The sequence below is a fragment of the Carassius carassius genome, chromosome 2 (genome assembly GCF_963082965.1).
Source record: "Carassius carassius chromosome 2, fCarCar2.1, whole genome shotgun sequence".
Lineage (NCBI taxonomy): Eukaryota > Metazoa > Chordata > Actinopteri > Cypriniformes > Cyprinidae > Carassius > Carassius carassius.
This window is the reverse complement of record NC_081756.1, coordinates 18204075-18231217: the sequence shown is the minus strand read 5'-3', so window position 1 is coordinate 18231217 and position 27143 is coordinate 18204075. Positions and strand designations below refer to the sequence as shown.

The 27143-nt window shown below is 37.1% G+C and overlaps 2 protein-coding genes across 3 annotated transcripts in view; one reads left to right on the top strand and one right to left on the bottom strand.

Moving 5' to 3' along the window:
- Positions 1-13577, bottom strand: part of LOC132105293 (ubiquitin carboxyl-terminal hydrolase MINDY-2-like) — a 32385-nt gene extending 18808 nt beyond the window's left edge. For both annotated transcript variants that reach the window (XM_059510437.1, XM_059510438.1), the window contains exons 1-2: positions 12648-13577; positions 11242-11299 (exon numbers count right to left, since the gene is read on the bottom strand). In XM_059510437.1, coding sequence (XP_059366420.1) covers positions 11242-11299; positions 12648-13463 — 874 coding nt within the window. In that variant the 5' untranslated portion in view covers positions 13464-13577. The remainder of the gene's footprint in view (positions 1-11241; positions 11300-12647) is intronic.
- Positions 13578-15222: 1645 nt separating this feature from the next.
- Positions 15223-27143, top strand: part of LOC132105277 (disintegrin and metalloproteinase domain-containing protein 10-like) — a 94230-nt gene continuing 82309 nt past the window's right edge. The window contains exon 1 of the mRNA XM_059510436.1: positions 15223-15366. Coding sequence (XP_059366419.1) covers positions 15300-15366 — 67 coding nt within the window. The 5' untranslated portion in view covers positions 15223-15299. The remainder of the gene's footprint in view (positions 15367-27143) is intronic.

The window sequence follows — 27143 nt, the reverse complement described above, 5'->3', positions numbered from 1 at the left end:
TCTCTCTCTCTCGGGCTCTCTCTTTCGCGCTCTCTCTCTCTTGCGCTCTCTCTCTCTCTCTCTCGCTCGCACTTCCGGTGTGACTGTTGGGGGTGTCGGTGTGGAGACTGATTGGGGCTCTGAGAGCGTTGGTGAAAAGCCTTAATTTATCTTAAGCTTATAGGTTTCTTTTCGTCTTTCTTTCTTTCTTTTCTTTTTTTTTGCCTTTCCCCTCGTTATTTTTTACTTAAATTAAGGATAGTTTTTCATTGTGTGCCTGTGGAATTTTAGACGCTGGGATGGCGTCAATTCCTGGGCAAACGTCACCTAATCTATCACTCCGGAATGGGTGCAGGTGTGTACCAGATGCCGGTGTGACAATAGAGGAACTACTTGTAGTTGTTGGGGAAAAAGTAGGTTTTAAAAATATAGTTTCAGCTTCACGCATGAACAAAGCAGTTGTGGTTTTTTTGAGATCTGAAACGCTAATAAATCAGCTGACTGTGAGCGGAATATGGGTAAAGGAAATGTTTGTCCCGATTAACCCACTATCCGCTCCAGCAACAAAAATAACGATTTCGAATGTCCCACCTTTTATTAGTAATGATGTCATAACGAAAGAGTTGCTAAGATTCGGAAAAATAGCAAGTCCATTGAGAATGATTCCTTTAGGCTGTAAAAACATCGCGCTTAAACACATCACGTCTTTTCGCCGCCAAGTTTTTATGTTTCTGACTTCGCCGGAGCGTACTTTGGAAGTTTCGTTACGAGTAAATCAAGGAAAGAACTCGTACATGATTTATGCAAGCACTGAAAATCTGAAGTGCTTTGACTGCGGTGACCTGGGGCACAAACGTTTTACATGCCCACATAAAGACGATCAGAGGCCATCTACATCACGTGGAGATGTTAATAATGCGAAACATTATCAGCAGGACACAGAACAGAGAACGGAGACACAGGTGAAAGCTGCCTCAGAAGAGGTGAGTGATGTTCATTTAAATACTGGTGTGTGGAGAAGCTGGTTCGCGTTGCTGAGAATATAACTGATGTAACTGATGACAGTGAAGGTCAGGGAGGTGATGAAGAATTCTGTGATGTCAAAGAAATACCAGTAGGTGCTTCTGAAGAAAATATGACTGATGAGTTAGATGAAATGTCACAATGTACTGATGCTAGTTTGAGAAATGAAAAGCAGTGGTCCGGATACATCTGATATGGCAAAAGTGGCTGAAAAAGATATGTATACTCTTGAACAGATCAATTCTTTTTTAGATGAAACAAAAGGAAAAACAGGTGTAGAAGTCAGTGATTTTTTCCCAGATCTTGAAAAGTTTATTGCCTCTGTTGTATGGGCGAGGAAAACAAATAGCGTTGAAGAACTTTCACAGCAAAAGAGGTTTCGGTTAAAAAACTGTTATTAGACAAGGAAAACAAACAGGGAAGGAACGTATAACAAGGGGAAAGGCAAAACGCAATAATAATGAGAACTGCTAAATCTATTTTTCTCTGTACTTTCTTTTTTTCTCTCTCTCTTTCTCATGGATGTCTTGCAGGTGGGATCTCTAAATGTTAATGGGATGAGAGATGGGAGAAAGAATAGGTTACTTTCAGAGATTATATGTTTGAAAGATATAGGTGTGGTCTTGTTACAGGAGACTCACAGTGATCAAAGTAATGAGGCTGAATGGGGCCTATGGTGGGAAGGAGAGAAAGTTCTTAGTCATGGGTCCAATTTAAGTGCTGGAGTGGCAGTACTTTTTTCCCCTATAGTTAAAGTAAAAATCTTGTCAAGAAATGAAGTTGTTCCAGGGAGATTGCGGATTGTGAGGGCAGAAATTAGTAATCTTATTTTTCTTTTTGTGAATATTTATGCTCCAAACATAGGTGCAGAGAGAATACAATTGTTCAATAAATAAGAGTTTTTTTAAGACAACAACATGAAGGAGATCTGATTATCTTAGGGGGAGATTTTAATTGTACATTGGATTTTACAAAGGACAGGAATGGTGAGGAACCTCATTTAAGGAGTGCATTGTGCTTAGCCAGTGTGATTAAAAATCTAAACCTATCTGATGTATGGAGAGAGTATAATCTGTTAACGCGTCAGTATACATGGGTGAAGATTAGTAATGAGACGGTTTCTGCTGCATGGTTGGATAGACTTTATACGTCACGTAACATGAGGAATAGAGTTACAAATGCAACTATTTTTCCCACTTCAATGTCTGATCATAAATTTGTCACTATTGAGTGTACTTTATAAAATAAAAACTGCATAAAAGTTATTATTGGCATTTTAATAATAAATTATTAGAGGATACTTTTTTTTGGACAATTTTAAGTCATTTTGGGAGTCTTGGAAGAATGAGAAGAATTGTTATGAAAATTGCATTCAATGGAGGGAAATCGGGAAGGTACAAATAAGAAATTTTTGTCAACAATATTTATCACATTCTTCATTTTGTTTAAATAAGACTTTGGAATGTCTTGAAAAAGAAATTATTGGTGTTGAGCAAAGTATGATTACAAATGACTCTGTAAACCTGAAAGATATGTGGACTGAAAAGAATAACCTGTTGAGCTCAATTTTAAATGAAAGAGTGAAGGGTGCTCTTGTAAGGAGTCGTTTTGTTACAACAAGAGATATGGACGCTCCTACTTTTTTTTTTTTAATCTAGAGCGTAAAAAAGGACAAGAGAAATTGATGTACTGTTTAAAAGACTGTAATGGACAAGATATTTCTGATCAAAAAGAGATGCGAAAAATTGCTGTGGACTTCTATTCAACTCTATACACCTCTGAGGAATCAGAAGAACAATGTAGGAAAGGACTGCTTTTTGACCTTCCGGTTTTAACCCCGAAGCATAAACTTTTTTTTAGAGACTGAACTCACCTATGAAGAAGTCACGGCTGCTGTTATGGGGCTCTCTGTAGGTCGTGCACCCGGGATAGATGGACTGTCTGCTGATTTCTATAAGGCTTTCTGGCATGTTATTGGTCAAGATTACTTTGAAGTTCTGCAAAAAAGTGTCACTGAAAGAATTCTCCCGAAGAGCTTTCAGTGTGCAGTGCTCACATTACTCCCTAAGAAGGGAGATCTAACACTCTTAAAGAACTGGAGGCCTGTGGCAGTTTTGTGTTCGGATTATAAAATCATTTCCAAATGTTTGGCTACAAGACTAAGTAATGTACTGCATGAAATCATACATGAAGATCAATCTTACTGCATAAAAGATAGATCTATTGTAGATAATCTACATTTAGTGAGAGACGTGTATGACTATGCTTTTGATAACAAGATTGAAATGGGATTTTTATCATTGGACCAAGAGAAAGCTTTTGATAGGGTGGATCACATTTTTCTCTTTGATGCTTTAAAGGCCTTTTGTTTTTGGGTGAAATTTTTATTTCAATGATACGGTTATTGTATACTGAAGCCACATGTATGATAAAAATGGCTGGTGGCCTAAGCACCCCTGTGAAAGTACAGAGGGGAATTAGACAGGGCTGTCCCCTTTTGGGCCAACTTTATAGTATAATTATAGAACCGCTGTTATGTAAATTAAGGAAAGATTTAACAGGTCTACAGATTAACTTTCAAAACTCCCAGCAATCTGTCAAATTATCTGCATATGCAGATGATATAACTGTTTTAATCAGGGGAGATAGAGATGTTGATGTGGTAATGCATGCTCTAGAATGTTATGGAAAGGCATCATCTGCCAGAGTTAACTGGTGTAAAAGCGATGCTGTGTGGTGTGGCCAAATTGTAAATAGTCCACCACTTTCCTGGTGGTCTACAATGGGGGGGGGGCAGGTTTTAAATATCTGGGAGTTTTTTTGGGGACAATTGAATATAGAAAGCAAAATTGGGAGGGCCAGTTGGAGAAAGTATGTGCGCGGTTGTCTCATCGGAAATGGTTGCTGCCCCAGCTGTCCTACAGGGGAAGGGTGCTGATATGTAACAACCTTGTAGCCTCTTCCCTTTGGCACAGAATGGTGATCCTTGAACCTCCAGAAGAACTTGTGAGACATATTCAGAAATGTCTGGTGGATTTTTTCTGGTCGGGACAGCACTGGCTGAAGGCTCCAGTGTTGTTTCTGCCCAGACAGGAAGGAGGACAAGGCCTAGTGGACATCAGATCCAGACTAAAGACTTTCAGGCTTCAAGTGGCTCAGAGACTCCTCTATGGGAAGGACGTGAGCTGGGCTGGGATAGCGTGCACCCTATTGAGGAAAGCAGGGAACATGGGACTAGATCGCCACTTGTTCCTGATGGACATAAATAGGTTGGATCTTGCAGGATTAACATCGTTTTACAGATCACTCCTAAAAGCATGGACACTTTTTAAGTTTAACTTTTTAAGAGTCAAGCAATGCACAAAGTTTGTGGCAGAAAGAAGAACCATTGCTTTTTAACTCTCCATTGAATCTGGACATTTTTAGAGACCTATCACTCAGGAAAAGTCTGTGGGCTGCAAAAATTACTATAATTGGACACTTAATACCTGAAGGTGAATGGATATCAGCTGAGATTTTTGCTGAAAAAATGGACATAAGATCTATTAGAGTGGCAAAGAGAATTTTGACTCGGATAGTTGAGTTTTTGCCACAGAGTTACAGACTCTCCTTAGAAATGTATAATGGAGAACTGAATATATGTGATTTCCCAGAAGTAAACATTGCAGCTGAGACTGGAAGCTGGGAAGAAACTGAGGGTGGACTATTAACTTTTAAGACACCTCAGTTGGGACTTTTCAGTAAAACGGATAAAAAAATCATTGTACACATTGTCTGTCAAGACACTGCATTTTCAGGCTCTTATGAGTTTAAAAGAGTCTAAATGGCAAGAGGTGTTTGGAGTAGGTGCTTCCCCCAAGGGCAGCTGGAGGACCTTGTACAAACCTCTTATTGAAAAACGAACTGGAGATCTTCAGTGGAGGTTAGTGCATGGTATAATAGCTACAAACAGACACAGAGCACGTCTTGATCCACAGGTGAGGGAGGGATGTCCTTTCTGTGGGATACCAGAAACTGTTTTTCATTTATTTTTAGACTGTACTAGATTACAACAGTTGGTTCCAATAATAGAAGGGTGATGTCAGACCCTGGGAGAAGTTTTCTCACCTATGGTTTTCATATATGGTCCAAAGTATAAAAAGAGTAAAAAAGAGGCCCATGTCTTAATGAACTTTTTATGTGGACAAGCTAAAATGGCTATATGGGTGTCATGGAAAGAAAAAATGAATGGTAATGAGTCTTGTGATGTTGAGTCTGTCCTAAGTGGGTTAATAAGGTCACGATTAAAAATTGCGTACACTTATTAAAAATTGGTTAATGACATTGAAACGTTTAAATATAAATGGGGTGTGAACCAATGTATTTGTAATGTTGATTATGATGGAAATTTAATTTTTTGTTAGTTTTTTTTTTTGTGAAGCATTATTGTGAACTTGTGAAGCTTTATTGTCTGTATAATTGTTTAGAATAGAAGAAGAAAAAGGAAGGACTTTTGTAAGACGTTTTAACTTTTGTATTAAAGTGATTGTTAAAGTAAAAAAAAAAGTCTCTCTCTCTCTCGCGCGCTCTCTATATATACATATATATATATATATATATACACACACACATATATATGAATAATACTAGAACTGTTACATAACATTTTAATTAGATCTGCTGTCCGTTGTCAATTGTGTAGCTATGCATGTGTTTCAGAGTGATGCAAGGCACTGTGTTCTTTTATTTTAGTAGTATTAAATGTTCTTGTCACTGAAGCTTCTGTCACCAAAACAAATTCCTTGTATGTGTAAAAGCTCTTACTGATTCTGATTTTAAATCACAATTTTATCAGAAAAATTGCATTTCAATGTTCCCCCAAATCGTGCAGCCCTCTTAAGAAACTAAACTCAAAACAAGAAGTTTGAGAATTCAGTTCAATATTTAGTTTGACCTCTATTCAAGTTTACCATTGTCTTCCTTTTATTGTCCTGTCCGAACTAAATCTCCTGCAGATCTGTGAAAGGGGGCTGGAGCAGAGACAGGGGCATCGATGACAGCTGGCAGACATGAGAATATCTGACCCTGGGTTTTGCTCTAATACTGAACCACCTGTCATCCGCCTCATTAACATTCTGAACACACATTCAGCTTTAGGTACAGGAGCACTGCTCCATTAAATCAAGGCCAAATCACAGTAAATAAACCACTCCATTACAGAACAGTCTATTGCTATTGATTCCCACATACTGGTCACCTTTCAAAGCTTTCCAGTGACATGTCATTGTACTAATAATTTAGTGACACTGAATTATATATTCGCACCTGCCATAGTTCAAAACAAAGGAGTTTAGAATGCCAGAGGAAGCCTAGATATTTCTGCTCTGACAAAACACAAACGTGTGAGAGAAGCGTGAAACTCGGCGGTTTTATTTTCAGCCCACTCCCTCAGACTCCCGCTTCCTCTGATTGGTGCCAAGAATGTAGCCCAGCACAGGCAGGATTATTTCGGCCACTTCACTTATTTCTGCTCAGCAAAAACCCTTTATCTCTCTTTCATTTCCTCTCCAGCTGATCTCTTCCTCGGTCAAACTCTTTTGTCTCTCCCATTCTTATCAGAAACTATTAAAAAGATTCTACAATTGCTCGCACTGTTTTACAAACTGCTTTACTGCGTATTCACTTTATTACATCAAAATGTAAAGGAATAGTTCAAACAAAAATGAAGATACTGTCATCCTCATCGACTCATGTCGCTCCAAACCAGTTTGACTTTATGGACTTTTAAAGAGCAGGTCATATGGGTTTTCAAAAAAATTTTTTTTTTGCAGTTTGTAACGTAGCTATACTTCAATGTAAATGGTCTGCAAAGTAGTTAATCAAAAAAGTGCATGATAAATAAGGATATTGTCTCTCAAAAGTCGACTCTGAACTGCATTAACGAGTCATCATATTTTCGAATCTTCTGCCTATATACATATATACATCACAAGGTAATACATTTGCAAAATCCCAGCCTGCCCTCCAAATAAGAACACTCTGACCTGCCCACAAACACTTCCGCTAGTTAGTGTTTACAACAGGTCGAGAAGACGCTGTGTTTTCAGTGTTTGCATTGGGCATTCTAACACAGTTCCAACATGCACCTCAAATAAATAAATACTAATAATGAATGCAATAAAACGGCTGTCTCATCAAGTAAAGTACCACATGCAAAGTTTAAACTGACCACTGAGAAACGTCCTGATCTAGTCGATCTTGCAATGGAGTTTTTAGTTGAGCATCTCCATCTGTATCATCCTCGGACTTGTAATAGGTAATATCGCTAAAATTTTTTGTAAACTTATAGCATCTTTGTTTACAAGCAACCCTCCAAAGCAAAAAAATGTTTATGGAAATGGGCGTTTCATTTCAGACACGTATTGTATACAAAAAGACTAATCACAACAGACTTGGCCAGCTGACCAATCAGAGCAGAGTACGGCTTATGGAAGGGAGGGGTTAACAGACCTTACGCTCAGAACTGCTTTGAACGAATCATTTAGAAATCATTGAAAAATTTTCTAATATTAAATGTATATTCTGACAATGTTTTCTGACCTTAGATGCATTTAAACCTGTTGTAGGGGACTCCGACACAATATTAGGACACTTTAAAATATCATATGACCTACTCTTTAATGAAAAATGACTGATTTGGGTCTGTTTGTCTCATAAAGTTAACATCAGAAGACTTGGAATATAACACACAAATAAGATAACAACTTTTATGACACTTTTATGGCGATTGTCCAATATGTTTTGAATCTGGAAAGTCTCCATTCATAGTAATTGCATGAAAAAGAGCAACCAGTGCAATTCTTTAAAAATGCTTCTTACGGGTTCGGAACAATAAAGATTTAGGATTTTAAGACAAAACAAAACTTCACCAGGTCTTACAATTTAATTCTTCAACAGATAAACAATTTATCCAGGCAACCAAAAACACTGAATGACACAAATCAGTCATTAGGCTCAAATTGTTTTGATGCTCATTAAATATTTTAAACTTCAGTATTACTTTATTGCATCAAACTTTGATCAGGCCTTTAGTGTAAAAGAACTGCTTGGGTTACTTGGATACATATTAAAGCATTCCACAGTGACGGAAATGCATGTCTTGATCAACTCAGAAAAACTGTGCAGTTGCCAAGAGTTTGTTCATGGGCCACTGACTTTGCCTGCAAATGAAACACTAAAAGTGCTGTAAAGTATAGCAGAGAGACAGAGCTAGATAGATGCTGTCTAATGGAGTTAAACATCTTACTGCACCTAGGGAAGAGAAAAGCAATTTCCAGATGCCTGTGTAGCTAACCATGGATGTCTCATAGAGCATAAGTGAGCAAATGTGAATATACGCTTCTGAATAAATGCAGCTCAAAGCTATGATGGGAGAAACATTCAGAAGGTCAAACAAGCAACAATAAATGTAAAATGTGCCCAGCTGGCACACTCTCCATCTGTCACGGTTTGTATCTAGGGGATTTCGGTGTCCTATATGTCAGGCATGCTTTAGATCACATGGACGGAGGTCCTTACAAACAGCTCAGCAATAAGAGGAATACTTCACAGTGGTCTCCAGGCAGACAGCTGGGAATGGGGTGTGTTGAATGGCCTCAAGCATGTTCAGTGTAGTCAAGTTTTCCAGGCCAAACTGAGTTACTGCAACTACAGGAGGTAATGTTTCCCACCTGAAGCTGCTGTACCCTTGTCACTTCTATCTTATTACAATTTATGCCCTCCCAGTTTATTGCATGTTAAGTCAGGAATGGGGCTAAAATTTAATCATTTTATATTCAGTAAATACAATAATAATATATTCTACAGCTTTACTGTACTTTACTGTAATATTACCAATATAAAATTATTAAATTTCAATGAATTCCTAGCTGAGTACTGATGACCAGTAATAATAATAATAATAATAATAATTATGATGGTTGTGCAGCAGCAACAAAAACGCAGACAATAACAACAACAACAACAATACTCCTTCCTACTTGTCTCTCAGCAAATCCAATACAAATATATCCTATAATCTTTGGTTAAATTACTTATATCTCAATATTCATTGTGTCCGAACAGAGCTGGGGAAAAAAGATTTTAAATATAATGCTTCAGTTATTTGGAATAATCTAAAAAATGTTCTTAAACGGACCATACTTCCATATTTAAATGAGATCAAGGTACTTATAACATATTTTTTGCTTTATCTCCTGGTAAAATGTTATGAATAACTGAAAATATACACTAGCAACCACACCTATGTGAGGAATGACATTTGAAGACCACATCCTCTGTGGTCACAACCACTGCACTTGAGGTTGAACAAGGCACGAGCTTGCAAAGTTCATAAAGTCTACACTTTGCAGAAAGATTTCAAACAAAACACAGTCTGAATCCAGTAAAGATTCGACATTTTTAGAAATCGCCTGTGGTGTTCATTCGTTCATTCACTTATTTATAGAGCACTTTACATCTACACCTACAAACCAAAGTGCTGTACAATCAAGGAACACTTCATTAAAACACACAAATTAAAACAACACACATCCTATTAAACAACAAAGACTAGCCCAACCTTTCAAAAGCTAAAGTAGTTTTTGACTTAACTTTAAAAGCATTTAAAGATGAGACTTCTCTAAGTTCCTGAGGAAGACTATTCCAGAGCCTCGGCCCCGCAACAGCAAAGGCATGATCCCCTTTTAACTTTAAATGAGTATGAGGGACAGCAAGCAATAACTTCTTACTGGACCTTAGAGACCTAGGTACTTGACGAACAGCAATAAGCTCAGACACATAAGCAGGGGCCATCTCATGCACTGCTTTAAAAACATATAAAAGAGTTTTAGATTTTATCCTGTAGTTCACCGGTAGCCACTTGAGAGAAGCTAAAATAGGAGAGATATGATAACTTTTCTTAGCGCCCACTAGCAGCTGCGTTCTGAACTGATTGCAAGCGTGAAATAGTGGTCTGGCAGGACTCCACACACAACACACAACACATTACAATAGTCCAGACGAGACAAAACAAAGGCATTAATAACCTTCTCTAAGTCTTTCCTTGACAGAATAGGCTCTAGTCGAGCAATAGACCTAATCTGGAAAAAAACACCTCTTTACTATAGCATTAATGTGCTTGTCAAATTTCCACTTTGGATAAAAGCATCTCCTAAATGACTAAATGTGTCAAGAGAAACCACTGCACATATATCAACCTCTGAATAACAAATCCAGAGCTGATCTCTATATACATTTCATACTTGACATTTCTGTAGAGTGTGAGGCAAAATGAAACTGCTTACAACACTCATCATAAGATGTCACAACATTCAAATCCAGTCAGAAACGCTCTCAGGTGACTGACTTGTATTATAGCCTTCAACAGTTGGTGTATTCTCTTTGTGGCAGATACAAAACAATTTTCCCTTAACAAGCTGCTTTTACATTCCATCATTGGTATTTAAGACTAGTAGACAGATGCTTTTAACTATTAAATTTTTTTAAATGAGTTAAAAAACATTAATGCAATGTGAGAAACTCAGGACCAGTCAACGGTCAAACTACAGTAATGCAACACTTCAGTGTAGCAGGTCAACATGCCACAGTGGAAATAGGGATCTGGATTCTGTGACATTACAAGAGGACGAGCCCCTGGGTATTTCCCTGATCTGGTGCTGTCCATCACCATTCTGAAAACATATCACATTTACAGGTTCTCCAATGTTTATCAGGCTGTTTATCAAACTCACAAGTCTAACTTGACTTACAGTGTGACTTCTTCTCAAACACTTTATGAAGCCACAGAGAAACTCCGGTTTTCTGTAGAGGTACATGCAGAAGATGTCCAACCAGTGTGTGTGTTGAAATTAAACTACACAATCCTATAATTAGGATGACATGACTAGCTTTACATGGTTCTTACTGTAATTTGATGCCCTATAGTGGATAAGTTTAAACTTTTATTTTTGGGAACAAACTAGCAATTTGTGACTTGAAGCTGCGGAGAGAAGTAGCCAAGCATAGCTTTCCCATTATGCTTCTGTCAGTGAGTCCACCATACTTTCTGTGCATCTCTGCCTTTCTTTAGTAGCTTTTCAAATAAATAAAATCTGAAACATTTACCCTGATTTCTGGTGAACCCTTTATTGGATGGATACTGTGCCAAATCAACAAAGCTATGTAAAAGACCCACATTTATAATGCAAATAAAACGCTTACCTAGATATTCCATCAGCTGCTCTGCTGTTATTATCTCCATCATTGGTGGCAGCTTGACCTGTGACAGGAAACCAGAGAAAAATCATTTTAAAAGTAGTTTTTAATTAGAAATTGCCTATGGGATATATGAGACCTCTTTTCCTTAAGCAGTCATGTTATGTAATACAAATACATAAGGGTTATGGTAAATAGGCTGCTGTATCAGCACTATGAGAAGACATTTTTATCCAAAATAAAAACTAAACAAAACAACAACCATCATAAAAACAGCCTGAACGTGGCTATCATCTCCAGAAGATGCCAATGGCTTTTAAAGCAGTCAAAGCTGAAAAACATAGTGCCTCTTTTTTCAGGATGAAAGACTGAGCACTGAAATAGCACCTCATGTGCCTGCCAACTCACGGTCAAAGCCATTAATTAAATGTCATCTTTATAATGCAAATGAGTCCAGTGCTGAAAGCCAGAAGTTATTGGTGTGTCTGTAAAATGACTGTTTTGAACCAAACCAAAATACTGGTATGGCTCTACAAATACATGTCAAAGGGGATGTTAGTTAAAAATATGGGGAGAGGGAGAGAGAGAGAGAGAGAGAGAGAGAGAGAGAAATCTGATGGTGAAGACAGAATCCAAACATAATTTCAAGTCAAACCCAATTAATTTACTAGTTTCCACAGTCCAAATACTACTACAAGACATAAGAGGAAAATATGTATTTCAGTCCTAATCACATTTCTCCACATTTTTATAATTTGTTTAGCCAATTATGGACCATAGTTGTACATTAAGATTTACATTTACGGAATCAAATACTGTGGAACTGTGTGAATTTTGAGGAATTATATATATATATATATATATATATATATATATATATATATATATATATATATATATATATATATATATATATTTCTTTATTAAAAGTTGCATTTTGTTTCACTTTGTTTCATCACTCATGCTTCATGTTTAGACAATTTTTTAACCATCAGAATCTGGACCTTTTTTGACTGAGGTAATTGCATGCATACAGTTCTATACCATCAATACATAAAGCAAATATATTATTAAAATCTATATTATTTGTAACTTTGTCAATTGCATAACATGATGTGAACCTGGCAGCGCTCATGAGAGGGGGCGATCCGAACCACACAGAACAAAACACCCCCGTGAGTGTCAAATAACTCAAAAGTGCTGTTCATGTCTTTCTATTAAACGAGCAGTGCCTGTATTTAATGGCAGTGACAAACTGATGTCTCGTGACTAGTGCGCTTACTAGGTAGACAAACACAATCCAATAAAAAGTTTCAAATGACAATTAGAGCACCTGGCAAAACAGCATTTGCACATCTATAACTTGGCTGGTACTGTGAGTTGTCATACGAGCAGAATCTCATCTTATTTACCTTCCATGACAATAGCAGGACATTCATAATAGCCAGCAGCGGACACGGGCCGTTCTCGTTCTGTGTGATGATAGGCGTGTTCTCCTCCTTCCACTTTATCCACTTGATGTGGTACAACGACTGACCGGTCACCCTGTCTTTCGGATAGGGGATTTTCGTTCCATCAGCCCCGTATTCAATTGCCAAAGCCAGTCCCTTGTCCTCCAGCCCTTCGCTGTTGAGGTCTGAGCTCGGGCAGGAGTTCAGATTGGAGAAGGACTCCAGTGAATCAAAGCTGCGGGACTCTCCCGCGATGCTGGGCTCACTCCCGCTCGGAGGACCCTCGGAAACGGTGTGATCGTTTGAATTCGAGCTCGCAGATTTTAATTTGTCCGCACACAAATAAGCAGACTTGGCCAGCTCCGTCGCTTTTTGCGCCCCTCCATCCAAACCGTCCGCCTGCACATTCTTGGCGTCGGGTTGCTCTCCCGCGGGGCTGTTTACTAACTTTGAGATGCCGCCCTCTTTATTCCCAGCAGCGGTCATCGACGGTTCGTGTCCCATCCCGTTACTCAGCTGATCCGCTGCATCGGGCGACGGTGTCTGTGGTAAAACGTTCGGCTGTCCGCTTTTGCTCACGGTCTCAGCAGCATCTGATGTCTGTGTGCAGGGTGTAGCATTAGCACCGCTAGCACTTGCACAAGTAGTCAGAGTCTCTCTCTTCTCGCAGACATCTTTCATTCCGCCCACTGTTTTGATGTCCGCGGGTTCTGCAGGGATAGCGGTACACAGGCCACTTCCTCCCGCGTCTCGATGAGGGTTTGCATTCTTTTCCATTTCGTTGAACGCATCGACGACAACCTTTAACTAGATGGCAAGCTCCAGTCTCAGCTCCGACAACGCCATGACATCTCCACCTCTGACGTCACCCCTTCACAGACACTTATTTACCGAGTCCGACTATACACAACCACTGACTGGATGTGTAATTTAACTAGCAACTTAAAGGGATAGTTCATCCAGACACGATAATTATATCATCGTTTACTCACCGTTTTATTTTTTTGTTGTTGTTCCAAACAGTTCCTTACATGAAGCACAAAAGGAGACGTCAGACAGGACCTTAGACTGACAGTCTGAGGCAGAGAAAGTGAATCATCCTGTCATTCTGCCTCATATCTCTTTTGGTAGTTCACTTGAAAAAGAAAGTCATAGAGGTTTGGAACAGCATGGGATGAGTAAATAATGACAGAATATTAAATAATGTTATTTTTAGACGAACTATCATGTTGATTAATATACGACTTCTGAATGACACAATCATTTACCCAATAACAGCATAATAACTATTATATTGGATATTAGTTAGTCTACTTCAAGGTTATTTTTCAAGCTTTAAAATCCAAGGTTTCTAAAGACAAAAATTGTTTTATATGTGTTCTTTGGAGCCCAGTTTATGTCGTTTTATTTAATCTGTGTGGCAGCCCTTGGATTTCTTCAGATTTGCACAATAGGCTATCTCTCTGTAACTTTACGTAAATTTTTTTTGTTCTTTAATTTGTGTTGTCTCTTTGTTTGTGCTGTTATCATCGTTGTTGTGTCCAGATTTTTCCTTTCATAGGCCTAGCTGTCTGTCACGCTAAACGTGAGGGATTAATGTAATCTTTTGTGGATTTAGAATTTCTCTTCACTATATATATATATATATATATATATATATATATATATATATATATATATATATATATATATATATATATATATATATATATCTCGTGATCACGTGTGAAAGATTGTATGTCTTTTATGAACATCACGCAATATAATCCACAGCAAACCGATCTAGTAATGTTTCTCTCCACCGCATGATGGCAACATTGACTAAGATATTGTTCATCATTCTTTGCTCCCTGTACTGTACCTGTAAAGATTTATCCACAAAAGTGAGTTAAATGTGACAAACCCTCAATTTAGGGACGTTCTCGTTTATAAAAGCGATCTGTAATAGACGTAAATATATTCTAAAAGTGCAAAAACGTTTATCTAATGGTGAGAGATTGACTCATTTACTGAGTTCATTTAGGTGTGGGTGAGTACAATAAAAATTGCAATTTTTCTTGGTTTTATGTTGCAAGGGAAGAAAACTACCACTTATATATTTATAACTACCTATAATATATTCATGTTATGTGGTGTTGTGTTTTGTGCGTTTAAGCTGCCTTGAAAATTTCATTTCCAGTAAAGGATCAATAAATTATCTAATAATGACAAGATCCATAGAGAAATTGGAACAGCAGTTCGTTTTTTTAAATTGATTTATTTATTGACATATAAACTGTTCTTAAAATGATTATACATCAATAATTAATACAATTATTATTAAGTATTTAGCATGAGAAAGTCATCTCATCTCAATGAACCTCAACCAAGGTTAATTATATTTTTTTTAACAGCTGTCATGTTGTCTTCCAATTTAATAAATTCCATTAAGTTCAACACAAATCTCATCAAAGCGTTCAGAGGAAGTGGGCGTGCCTTGCCGATGTGCCTGCGCCTGACGTCAGGCCGTTAGAGAAACAGCAGCAGTCGTCACATACAATCACCGAGGGCGACTGCGCCTTTAAGACCCGCAAAACTAACATCGAAACCAGCCTTGGTGTCAATGTGCGAGCGATGAAATTACTCGATATGGTTTTGTTAAAAATCTTGATGCTGTTATACTGCTTAAGCGAAAGCAAAGGTAAGTGGATTTTGCTTTATTTCTGGAAAAAGTGACGGTTTTATCGGATTGTGCTTCAGCTGAAGTGAGCTAGTATGGGACGGGTGAACATACAACAGAGACTGAGCCTAAGTGCGAAAGTGAAACTAAACACAAAAATACACTACGTTTACAGTAAAACACGTGGAATTCGAGGTTTATTCAAATAACAGCATTATTATTAGACAGTGTGGTGTGGAGTTTTCAAAATGACTTTGAATGGGATATTTCAGAAGAATTACAATAAATGCCCTAGCTGGCTGTCACTGCCCGACTAAGTTAGCTAATTTAACGAGTGCATTCACAAGTGGAGTAAACAGGACTGGAGGCTGATAATAAATGTATTAGAACTCAACGTTTTTCCACTCCTGTTTCCAAAATTCCTGTTTGCACTCTTGGTTTGTTATTCCAGGAGTGCGTTGACGATTGCGCAATGTTTCTGAGAGTTGATGTTAGGGTAAAAAAGGAGGGCGAAATGAAAGACTACACACCTTTCCTGTTATTTCCACACAAGTGACAGCAGTGTTGTTGCTAGTTAAGTTCACTTGTGTTTTACTTTTGAGTTTGTACTCCTTAAAATGAACTTTAGAAAATGTATCAAAATAAATTAAAAAAAAGCACAAGAAAACCTTCTAGACTGTATTAAGCTCATGGCTATACAGTTTGGGACAGGCTTAGTCTATAGTGGCTATAATTAACATTGTTTACTAACAGAAGAAGTCAGTTGTAAGTCACCCTTTAGCTAGACGGATAGTCATGGCTGTGTGTGTTCAGACACAGAGCTGAAAGAAATTAATTTCACCATAGATTGTTGTACACTTTCTATAAGGTGAAGTTCAGATTTCTTCTCAACCAGTGAACAAATTTTGCCTTCCTTGCTGTCAGACAGGAAATTATGACATTGGAGTAGTGCTTTGAGTTTTATCTCTGTCTTTATCACTATCAGTCATATTTACTAGAACCCGACCGATATATCATTTTGCCGATATTATCGGCCGATATCAGCCTGTCGCCGATGTATCGTCGCCCGATTAATCGGTTTTACGTAACATATAATGCAGATAAAATGCTTGAAATGGTGTAATTACTTAGTTTGTCCAGCATAGCACGCTCCATTGTTTGCTAATGGCGATCAAGATGAAACGCTTTAAAGTTTAAGTCTATGGAAAACCATTGAATCTATATCTCCATAACGGCATGGAGAATCCGCACCTTCAGCTCGAGGAACCCTCTGGAACGCAATTGTAGTGTACGTCTAGAGGTCCTCTTTCGATTAAGACCACCACCGTGTCGACAGCCCCTGGGATTCGGGAGTTATGGGTGGTTAAATTCATGGTCCGGCGCCGACCGATCTAGCAATCCCAGGGGGCACCGACGTACAGAGAGTAGCATTCGAGAGGGTTCTTCGAGCTGAAGGGATCCCCCGAATTTGGTGGAGATTCGCCGGCACGTTCGCGAGATAGTGACACCAGTCAACACTTTCACTTCAGTAAGGAGGTCAGGTAGCAGCATTCAAGCATTGTCTTATTTGACCATTAGTGCACTGTGAAGTGGACTTCACGTGAAATTTTGCCATGATTCCAGTTCCATGGGAACGTACACGTTATATCAAAGGGCATTAAAGAGCGCTAGACGTAATTTATATTGTATTTATTTACAGAGTATTTTATGTCACATTTCTCTAGTAAGTTTTGTCTTTGTTTGAAGACAGCAGGCTATATCTCAAATCCGTGAACGAATGTTCCGAAGTGAAAAACTTAAACAGAATAACGTTTAATGGAATTGAATTTAACTTCAACTTTACTGTTCAGTGCACTGATGTCAGACTCATTTTTGATAAAATAGTTTTTTGTTAAATGCCCTGCCTCCATCTCTTTCACGTCATTATAAATAGTGTTTGATCACCACATTTGAGTGATTATTGCAAAACCATTGTAGTGTTCATGTTCTGTTTATGTATATACTATATGTAGTGCCGGTCAAATGTTTGGACACACGAATGGGAAAGTGTCCAAACTTTTGACTGGTACTGTACTATAATATTGCTAAACGGTTAGTATATGATCCATGATCCGTACAGAACAAGTCCCATGGTTCTGCAAAATTTAACCATAACAGAGTAGTTTATCATTTGTTCATATTTACACATGCAAGCGAATTTTAAACAGTTCCAGAGAGAAAAGGCAAAAGGTAGCTTCATTACTTGCGCACAGTTCTCTATGTGCACAGCCGCACACACGAAGCGTGCACACGCGTTTCAAATGGTGTGCGAATACAGAGACAAAATCATCTTCTGAATCCCTTGAACAGACACATACACATAAAATTATGACAAAATACCCAACTCGACAATCATTCATGTAAAGCTGTCAGTTATGTGTCTAGTGAATGAAAACAGCTGAGAAAGAAATGGGATGTGATGTGTATCATATCAGATCCATGCATCAAGTCTTTAAGGGACAGCGGCATACTGCTGCTGTCATTAATGATCATTAAACAACAAAACTGCTGTGAAAAAAAAATCTATTTGATTTATACTGTAAACACTATGCAGTGTTATTTTCCCTAATTACATTTCTGTATTTGAATACTACCAACCTTATTTTATTTGTAACATATTAATCTATGCTTGTAATTTATTTATTTGTTCTTATTTTTTCTGGCTGTTCTTGTCTCTTTAATCATGTATAAACTTTCTTAGTTAATCAAGTAGTATTTGCTGTGGTATCAAAAAAGTATTTTGCTTTAAGTAACATTTGCGTGAACATTTGTGCCGGCATTTTGCAATTCTTCCCACATAGTGACATAGAGATGTGGGGGTGTGTTTAAATGAGCCATTTTAGAGGGGCGTGACAGAGTCTTAACTTTGATAAAGAATATCTCTTTGGATTTGAGACTATAGTCTTTGCAACTTTAGAGATCTTTATGCACCAAGAGCTTGTAATACTCCAAAGAGAAAGAAAATTTTTAATTGCATCAATTTATCAGTTTGTATGCATTAGTATTTTCCTGCTTACTAAAGTCCATCAGACAATGACGTGATTTATCAGGATGAAATACTGTTTGTTCCTTTACTAGTAGGCTTTCTTTGCAGTTCAGCTATGTTATCTGACTTGTTTTTGCTCAGCTAAGTTTGTTGCTATGGGATTTTATGTTTTCCAGAGTATTCAGTGTCTTGTTGTTGTTGCCGTTGGCTAAATACTTGCACTCTCTGTCACAATCTTTCCTCCTTGTTGTCACTGATTGGCTAGATCTCAATTGTATTTCACATTCTCAATTTTTAATCTCCCATGAAATATTAATTAATTAATTAGTTAATTCATCCATGCATAGAGTAAAAAAAGTAAAGCTTTATTTAAGTTTATTTCCAAGCCGTTTTAGGATGTGTTAAAACTTGTAGTTTGGTTCTCTTTTGGTCCGAAAAAATAAATTACACATTTACCTAGGGGTGCACCGATCAAGATCGGCTGATCGTTATGCACATCTCGTCAGTAAAGCCGGTTCTCTAATCAGCGGTAAATTCCCTCAGGTGCGTGATTTCACATAGAGCAGCTGTTACTACACAGAGCCGTTGTTAACTGAGAAGCTGCACAAATCAACGTTCATCATCAGCATTTATTTGATATTTGAAAGATAAGACAGCTTGTAATCTTCCGGTGAAGCTCATTTTATGTGTGTTATATAAAGGTAGAGACTCTCACAGGAATCTTTCCTGCCTCATTTTTATCAGAAACTGAGAAACAAAACAATTGGAACACCGTAAATAATAATCAGAAATAACATAGCCTACCTTTTCATGTTATTAAAGAACATCATTTTATATTGAGTCTGGTAATCCCAGGAAAGTACCCAGACACATAACTGTACATTTGAATGCTGACAAATAAACACTATCATAACTGTTTATGCAGTTAGGCTAATCTCTTAAACGAGATTGTAATGGTATTCTCGATAGTCTCCTACCTTCATAGTCATGAACACATTTTTTAAATTGTATAAAATTTTAAAGCATTTATTATTTGCAGTAAAAATTACATTATTAAAGGTTCACCTTCTAATTAATGAATTCGACATGAAGATATGTGCCATAAACTGCGAAAAATAAAGACTTTTTAAGACGAAAATGAAATTACCGCTATAACCACGAATTGGCAGTAGATGAGCTCATTGGCTGCAGCTGCCATTTCAACAGCCTAGGTTTTTTTTTTTTTCAGGTCTGTTGATTTATTATAAAATAAATAATATAACAAATTTGTACTTTATCGCACTGAAGAGCAAGTGCAGGAATTTATCACTTGTCATTTTAAAGAAATAAATAAGGCCAGAAAAAAGGCTATAATGCTGAATATATATATATAGTTAAATTAAATAAGTTATAACAAATAAATAGTGCATGCTTGCTGCTATAGTTTTATTAGACTGAATTTAGTCTGAATCACTTAATGCACAGCTCTATTTTGACATTGGTTCGTCAGATGATTCATTCTGTTCATAGAAATGACTCGTGGCATGATTTAACAGATTCTCTCTCGTAAATTTAACATTTGCGTTTGTCATTCCTGAAATGGTATACGTGGATGTTTGGTCATTTTAGACAAACAAATCTTTTCTCCAAATTGTGAATGGATTATGTAGAGAAACCGAGCAAACGGTGCTCCCGTTACGGCACAGTATTTGACTGGAAATGACTGAGCTGGCTTATCTAAACCAGGAAGTAACGGTGCATAAGGTCAATTGTACATAAAGAGCTTTGCTGACATCCCTTTTGGCTCGAATATCAGCACAAACATGCTGTTGTGTGCCTACAACATCAACATCAGTGATCTGTTTTCCATCAGACTTTTGAGTTTTTCTTTTGAGTGCATAAAGACAGAAAGTAATGGATATGATCAGTGTCCATGCGCAGTGTCGTCTGCTTGAGATTAATGGTGCCTGTGTATACTGTGGGAAGTGGAGGGAGATTACACCATCCAGTGTAGAATGGATTATTGAGCAACTTGAATACTCCCCCATGCATCTAGCCAGTTGAAAAGCAAGTTAACTACGCACAAATGCAAATGCTTTTGTAAGCCGGATTGCAATGTCATGTGATTCTGGTTGTTTTGATGTGGTTAGCAGCTTCTTCAATTTGCTAGATTGATCCTCCCACTAAGACGCCTTCTTGTAATGTGCCCACTGCCCAGTGTGTAGCATTAACAGTCATCAGTGAGAATTGTCTTTTGCTGGTAAATACAACTTACATTTGATATAGATTTTTTTTTTGTAAATGATGCGAGTGCTAAAAGTAATTTATAACTCTGCAAAAAATTTCCTGTCCAATTTTATGTAGGTTATCTTAATCTTTTTCTTTTTTTGGTGTTCAGAACTCTGTTTGGGAGCACATACAGTAGGTAGACAACCAGAATGGTTAATACATGCAGGGCCGTGGCGTTATCTGCAAGTCAGTCGCGTGTTAAAATCATTTGCAAAACTAATGCCAGGTGGCCCAAAGGGACGCATTGCGAACTGAATGTAGTTGTAAAATGTTGGTTTGTTAATGGAGATGAAAGGAGGAAGTAAAACAACAATAACATCATAATATAACATTGTAACATTATTAAAAACCAAAAAGTGAGTTAATTTCTTAGGGTCATTTCGGTCCATTCTTGGTTAAAAAAAAAGCCTTCAGGTTCCATATGCAGAGGGAAATGAGAACGGTCCAGCATTTATTTTATTCTTTTATTATTCTGGATTTTTCTAACTGCTAACAGTTTGTATTTTCAAATTATGCCTTATGTGTGACCAAAAATGTAGTATTTTCTGTTTCAGCTGCTTGATCGCGCTGGTGCCTCACGCGCACACGTTGGTCACTCAGCCATTCGGCGTGAGCAGTGGTCCACTTTGGCATATTTTTGTTCAATATGATTTTTTTCCGTTGAATACTGAAACACGCGTGAACTACAAAGCCTATTTCCAAATGGCCAACATCACAGATATGAAAATATTCGGATTTCTCCACAATGGGAGAGCCCAACCTTACCTTATGTTTCCTTTCAATTATTATCCTTTTTTTTTATATAACTAAGCATCATATACTGCAATTAAATTTATCCATTAGAATTATCATTTTTTAATTTTTGTTCTGTTCTGATAAATTTGTTAAATGTAAAGGATTTGTTTTTTCCTAGATATCCCTTCCATATCCTAGATATCTATTTCCCAAGAAGTTATCTGTCAAAATAAAGGACAGGTAACAAATAACAAAGTAGTGGGTGACAAAAATGCATTCTGTTTTATTGAAGAAATTTTAAAATATAAATTAAAATATAGGCCTAATATATGAGAATATTGACATTTTGCACATACATCCATGTAGCCTTGCTCACTAAAATAGACCACTTTTAATACTTCGATGCAAAGTAAACCACAATTTCTTTAGAATGATATAACACATAATTCATATTATATAAATAATTCTGCACACCTATTAAATGTGTCAAATCTAAAATATGGTGTAATACTGTGCAGCTTAGAGAAAATATAAGCACAGGCTCATAGGCTTGACATTTATCCTGTCTGAATTCGTTCTAAGAAACGCACATAACTTCATAAGTACTAAACGTTTATCTGTGAATATTAAATAATTTAACTACAGTGTTTTTCTTTCATTTTCCCCGAATGCAGCCGTCAATTGTAACACAACAGCAAGGCAAAGCTGACGTCTATTTGCGAAAATGTGCTTTGATGCCCTTGTTTGATAACTTGTGGTTAAAGCACCACTCAGCGGTCAAAAGCTGCAAATGCACTTTGCAGACGCGGTGGCATGCGTGGCGGTAGAACCATCATTTTGGATGGCCACCTACTGTATGTGGACAGTTTCTGGCATTTAACCACCAAAACTAAAATATGAGGTGCAAAATCTTAATGTTCTTGTGACAGGTACAGTTTCACTGCAAGACTTGCAAAATATGCAGTGGATAAAAAAAGCAAAAAAGATATTGTTGATACTTCATGAGAGCAATCGATGGAATACAGATTTATAGAGGAAATGGTTTCCTCGCCAGTGCTAGTCGCAGACAACAATGGGTTTTCATGTGAAAACAGGATAAGCTTTTGACTGGAACATGACAATTCATTACAATTCAGAAGTATATTTTTTCAGATCAAGTTAAAGTAACACCACCTATGTTATGTTTATTTAAAATATGGTAAATTTTAGGGCTGGGCGGTATATGAAGTTTGTACGATATATTGATTATTTTATTTATAAGTGATTCATATGATATGATATGATATGATGCAATACCGTTGATATCAATATACATTAGTTTAATATGAGCGCATCTGAAAATATTGCGAGGACACAGACTGAGTTGCTGCAGAGAAAGTGCTTAATCCAGATTGCTTAATCCATTTGCCAAGCTTCATATTAAGGCCTTTAAAAACTGGTAAGGCATACATTTATAGTTTCGTTTCACAGTAGTCTAAGCGGCTAGGCCCATCATATGCTCAGACAGAATGGCTGCATTTGCCTCTGACTGAGACACAGGCTACTTGCCCTGTTTAATGCGTTTGAGATGTGCTTTCTTCCTGAATGCATAACTTACATAGCACGTATAGCAGTTTATCTTTCATCTGTAAATGTTAGAAAGCCATGAAAATATTTACATTTTTCTGTCAGAAGTGCATAAGCCTTCTGTTCTGGGATTCTCCACTAAATTTCAGTGAAAGAGCACCACCTCGCGCAGACAGAGCTCAATTAAATAGGAGTGCTATAATTATAATCACAAGTGTTTATGATAGCACTGGCTGTAAAGAGACTTAGTTTAGTGAATTTAACTTCTGCTTTAAAAGCATTATTTTTGTTTTTAGATTGTAATGTTACAATTTTAGAATGAAATGTGATTTTAACCCTTTTTCGTACATAATATAAAGGCTTACATGGTTACAGTAACTTTATTTGTTTTTTGTTTTTGGACAACATTGGGCGGTAATTGAAATAAATAGATATTAAATTCAGATTTTTTTAATCCAAATACAAAAATGAAAATACAGAAATATATATCGGATATCGCAAATCGGCCAAAAAATAGAGAGATATGATTTTATTGCCCATATCGCCCAGCACTGGTACATTTGTAGTAGGGTATTCTTTTCTCTGAGGCTCTAAGGTTGTCTTGCTCGTACATCTGCAAGATGCACATCATAAAAACCGCTGTGCATTTTCACATTTTGTATGTTCAACTTTGGTGCTATTTTTACCAAATGCTAGATATGAATAATAAATAACTGAAAGCAGAGTTGACTGATAACCTCCTCTCTCAGACCAATGCAATCAGCACTATTTGTGTTTGTACGGTTGCTTTGTTAAGAGGTTTTATATTTAAAAACTAAACTATTTTTCGTCCATCATAATATTGGCTTTAGTTATTTTTGTCATGGTTTGGAGGTGTTTGTCATAGTAAGAATAGTGAATACCATGCAGTGAATTCACATCACCACTAAAACTGCTTTATCCTACCTCCAAATTATAAATCAAAGCAGTAATGAGCTGTGATCTGCTCTTTGGTCTGGCAGAACAAGAACAAACACATATGCACAGGCTCAAAGATGCCTAGTATTGTTAATGATGTGATGAAGATCACCTCATATTCAGTCTACTGAACTCATGTTTTCACAGAAAGTTGATCCTGTTTGTGACAGTGTTTGCGTTTTGAGACAACCACCGCAAATGACACCCCTACAAGAAATGAAAACTTTGTTTTTAATGCTGCAGGGTGTCCCTCTCCTGTTTCTCTTCTCAGCTTCACCCACCCCCACAGTCAGCACAAATGATGCCCATTGCTTAGAATTGTTTGAAATTATTATTGAAATTATTTACTTGTTAAAGTGATTCCAAGAGGCTTCCATATATATATATATATATGTAATATATGTCTCTTTTGTCTTTTTTTTTTTTTGTCATCAATAAATGTAAAATGTAATTTTGACGGTCTTACACTTAGGGATAGTCAATAATCAGAATGTGTAATGAGCCAATACAGTCATTTGGGTTCACTGTGTATTAGGTTTGCACAGTATACCGGTACTACCGTAGTATCGCAATACTATGGCCCTGTGCCCAAAGTGTTTTTTCCAGAGACTAGCATATTGTTTTAATTTTCATTATTGTTCGCATTTTTCAAATGTTTTTTCTTGGCTCAGAGAGTCGAAGAATGTTCAGCTTTTGGTAAAACGCAGCACTCATCACTGTCTCTTTTTAGTCAGCGGACTAGTAATCACAGTGGAAGAAGGGCGGGACTAATATCGACCAACCATCACACCCTGCTTGTACTACGACTTATCTGATACAATGGAGAAGTTAATATTGCTTGTCTCCAAGTATTTATGTCTTTAACAGATGGAAACGCAGGACAACCGTATTATTGTTATGAAAAAGAATTCTTGGCAAAACATTTCATTTGCGATGCTTCAGCCATATTACTTCAGCAAATATTCTGTATCATAGCAAACGCATCGTCTCAACTGAAAACAAAAAACAAAAAAACACCCCTCAACGCCCTCAATGCTCACAACTGGGCATTTTCAGCCAATGGCTCCAAAATACTGGTGGTGCCACTGTATTTGAATACCCACTCTTTAAACGGTAGCATCGTCATTCTGGTTCTACCGTAAGTAATGTTGAATGTGGGGTAGTTGCTAAAATGTTCACACTCTTGTGCCTGCAAATAAACAATACAAAAGCGTCTTTTTTTTTTTTTTTTTGTCTTTTCACCTTTCTGTGGTGCCTTTTAAGGGTGCAAAATGCTGTGTAGAATTTGTGCCTTTATAATATATCTCTGTTCGCATAGTATTGCGATACTACTTGATATCATGATCCTTCAGCTGGTATAGAATTGTTACGTGTTTATATTTACTTAAATATTTACTTAGGGCCAGTTTACACAGCATGTTTTTGTGTTTAATAATGCTAGACGGAATGGACGATGCAATGGAATGGGCTTTTTTTTTTTTTTGTTTAAGTTTAACTTATTTTAACTTGGGTACCTGAACAAAACAATGTAGAAGCAGCAGAGTTGAATGCAAAAGTATGTTCAAACTAGGGCTGGGCGATATATCTAACGATATGATCATGCGCATCCAGTCAGTAAATCTGGTTCTGTGATTACCACTAAATCACCATCACCAGCAGGGATGTTCTGTTGATCTACAGTAGGAGGGCTTTAACAACGTAGGCTATTTGTGATGTGCCTCTTTTCCTTATTACTAGTCTTTATTGTAAATCATATTGATAAGAATTGTGATTTTTATGTAAAGTGTATAGGCTAATTTAATTTAGTGATGTATAGTGTTGTAATCTTTTCTGTTTTCTACACACACACACACACACACACACACATGAACTCTCTTTTCAAACAGAAGCTTGTAACGCACATGATATCATTCACAGCATATGACTACTGAAAATTACAAATTATAATTTTATTTCAAATAAAGGGAGAATTAAAAATGAGTTTAATCCAAGCAGCTCTGAAATATTTTAGAATAGTTCTGCATCCTTCGGAAGGTGCTCTGCCTGTGTTCGCGGTGTTGTTTTGACCATTTTTAAACATGTTAATTACACAAAACAAAATGTTTAGTGTACTGTCTCTGGAAATATCAACAGTGATTGATCAACATTTATGTATATATTGTAGACGTTATTACTAGGTAAAGCAAATTTGCTGAGATATCCACGACATAGGCTACAGTAAGAGGGCATGGTTTTTCTGTCCATCACATGTGTGTCAAAGTTGAGTTTGTTACTATAGCAACATCAGATCAAACAATCATTGTAAAAACAAAAGAAAACTTTCATTATGTCGAGATCACAAGAAAATGAAGTCATGATAACGAGAAAACGACTCTGGTTATGTTGAGATCACAAGAAAATTAAGTCGTTATAACAAGAAAACAACTCGTTATGTCGAGGTCTCTGCAAAGCTTTGCTGTTCAGAACTTATATTTTCTGTTAGAGATGAGTTAAAGGGATGGTCACTTTCAAATTAAATTTTGATATGTTTTAGCTTACCTCAAGGGTATTCAAGATGTAGGTTTCTTTGTTTCCGCAGTATTTCCCATTTTGATATTTTTAGGTCAAACCGTTCTTGTCTGTGACTCATATAATGGAGGTCTATGGTCACCACCTCAAAGAGCATGCACAGAGAAGTCCAAATTAAACAATTCCCCATCGTAAGTACACATTGATGACCTAAGACATGAAACGAGCAGTTTGTGTAAGAAAACGAACAGTATTTATATCGTTTTTTACCTCTTGTACACAACCACGTCTAACTGATCTGAGGGCGCGCGTGCTTTCTATTGTGTGACGTGTGAGAAGTGATCTCTCGCGCGTGTACATCACTCATTGTTTTCACTTACTGTCTATGGTTTACACCAAGATTTCGAAAGTGTTACCTTTTACTGTGAAGATATAAACATATTTAGACGTACAGGAAATTGCAATGGAAGACGATTTCCATATATCAACAGACAACGCTGAAATTTTTTTCACAACCATATTTATTTGAACCAGAATACACAGATCAAGTACTCAGGAGCGATGTAGGAAGCATCCGCTGGAGCAGCACGTCTTCAAGCCTCAGAGAGACAGAGATCTCTTCAAAATTGGTGGTGTTTTAGTAGCAAGTGTTGTGAGATGCCAACAGAAGTGGAGAGCATATGTTGTCACGAATGGAACATAGCAATGCCACAAGTACAAGACGACAAAGAGGACATTG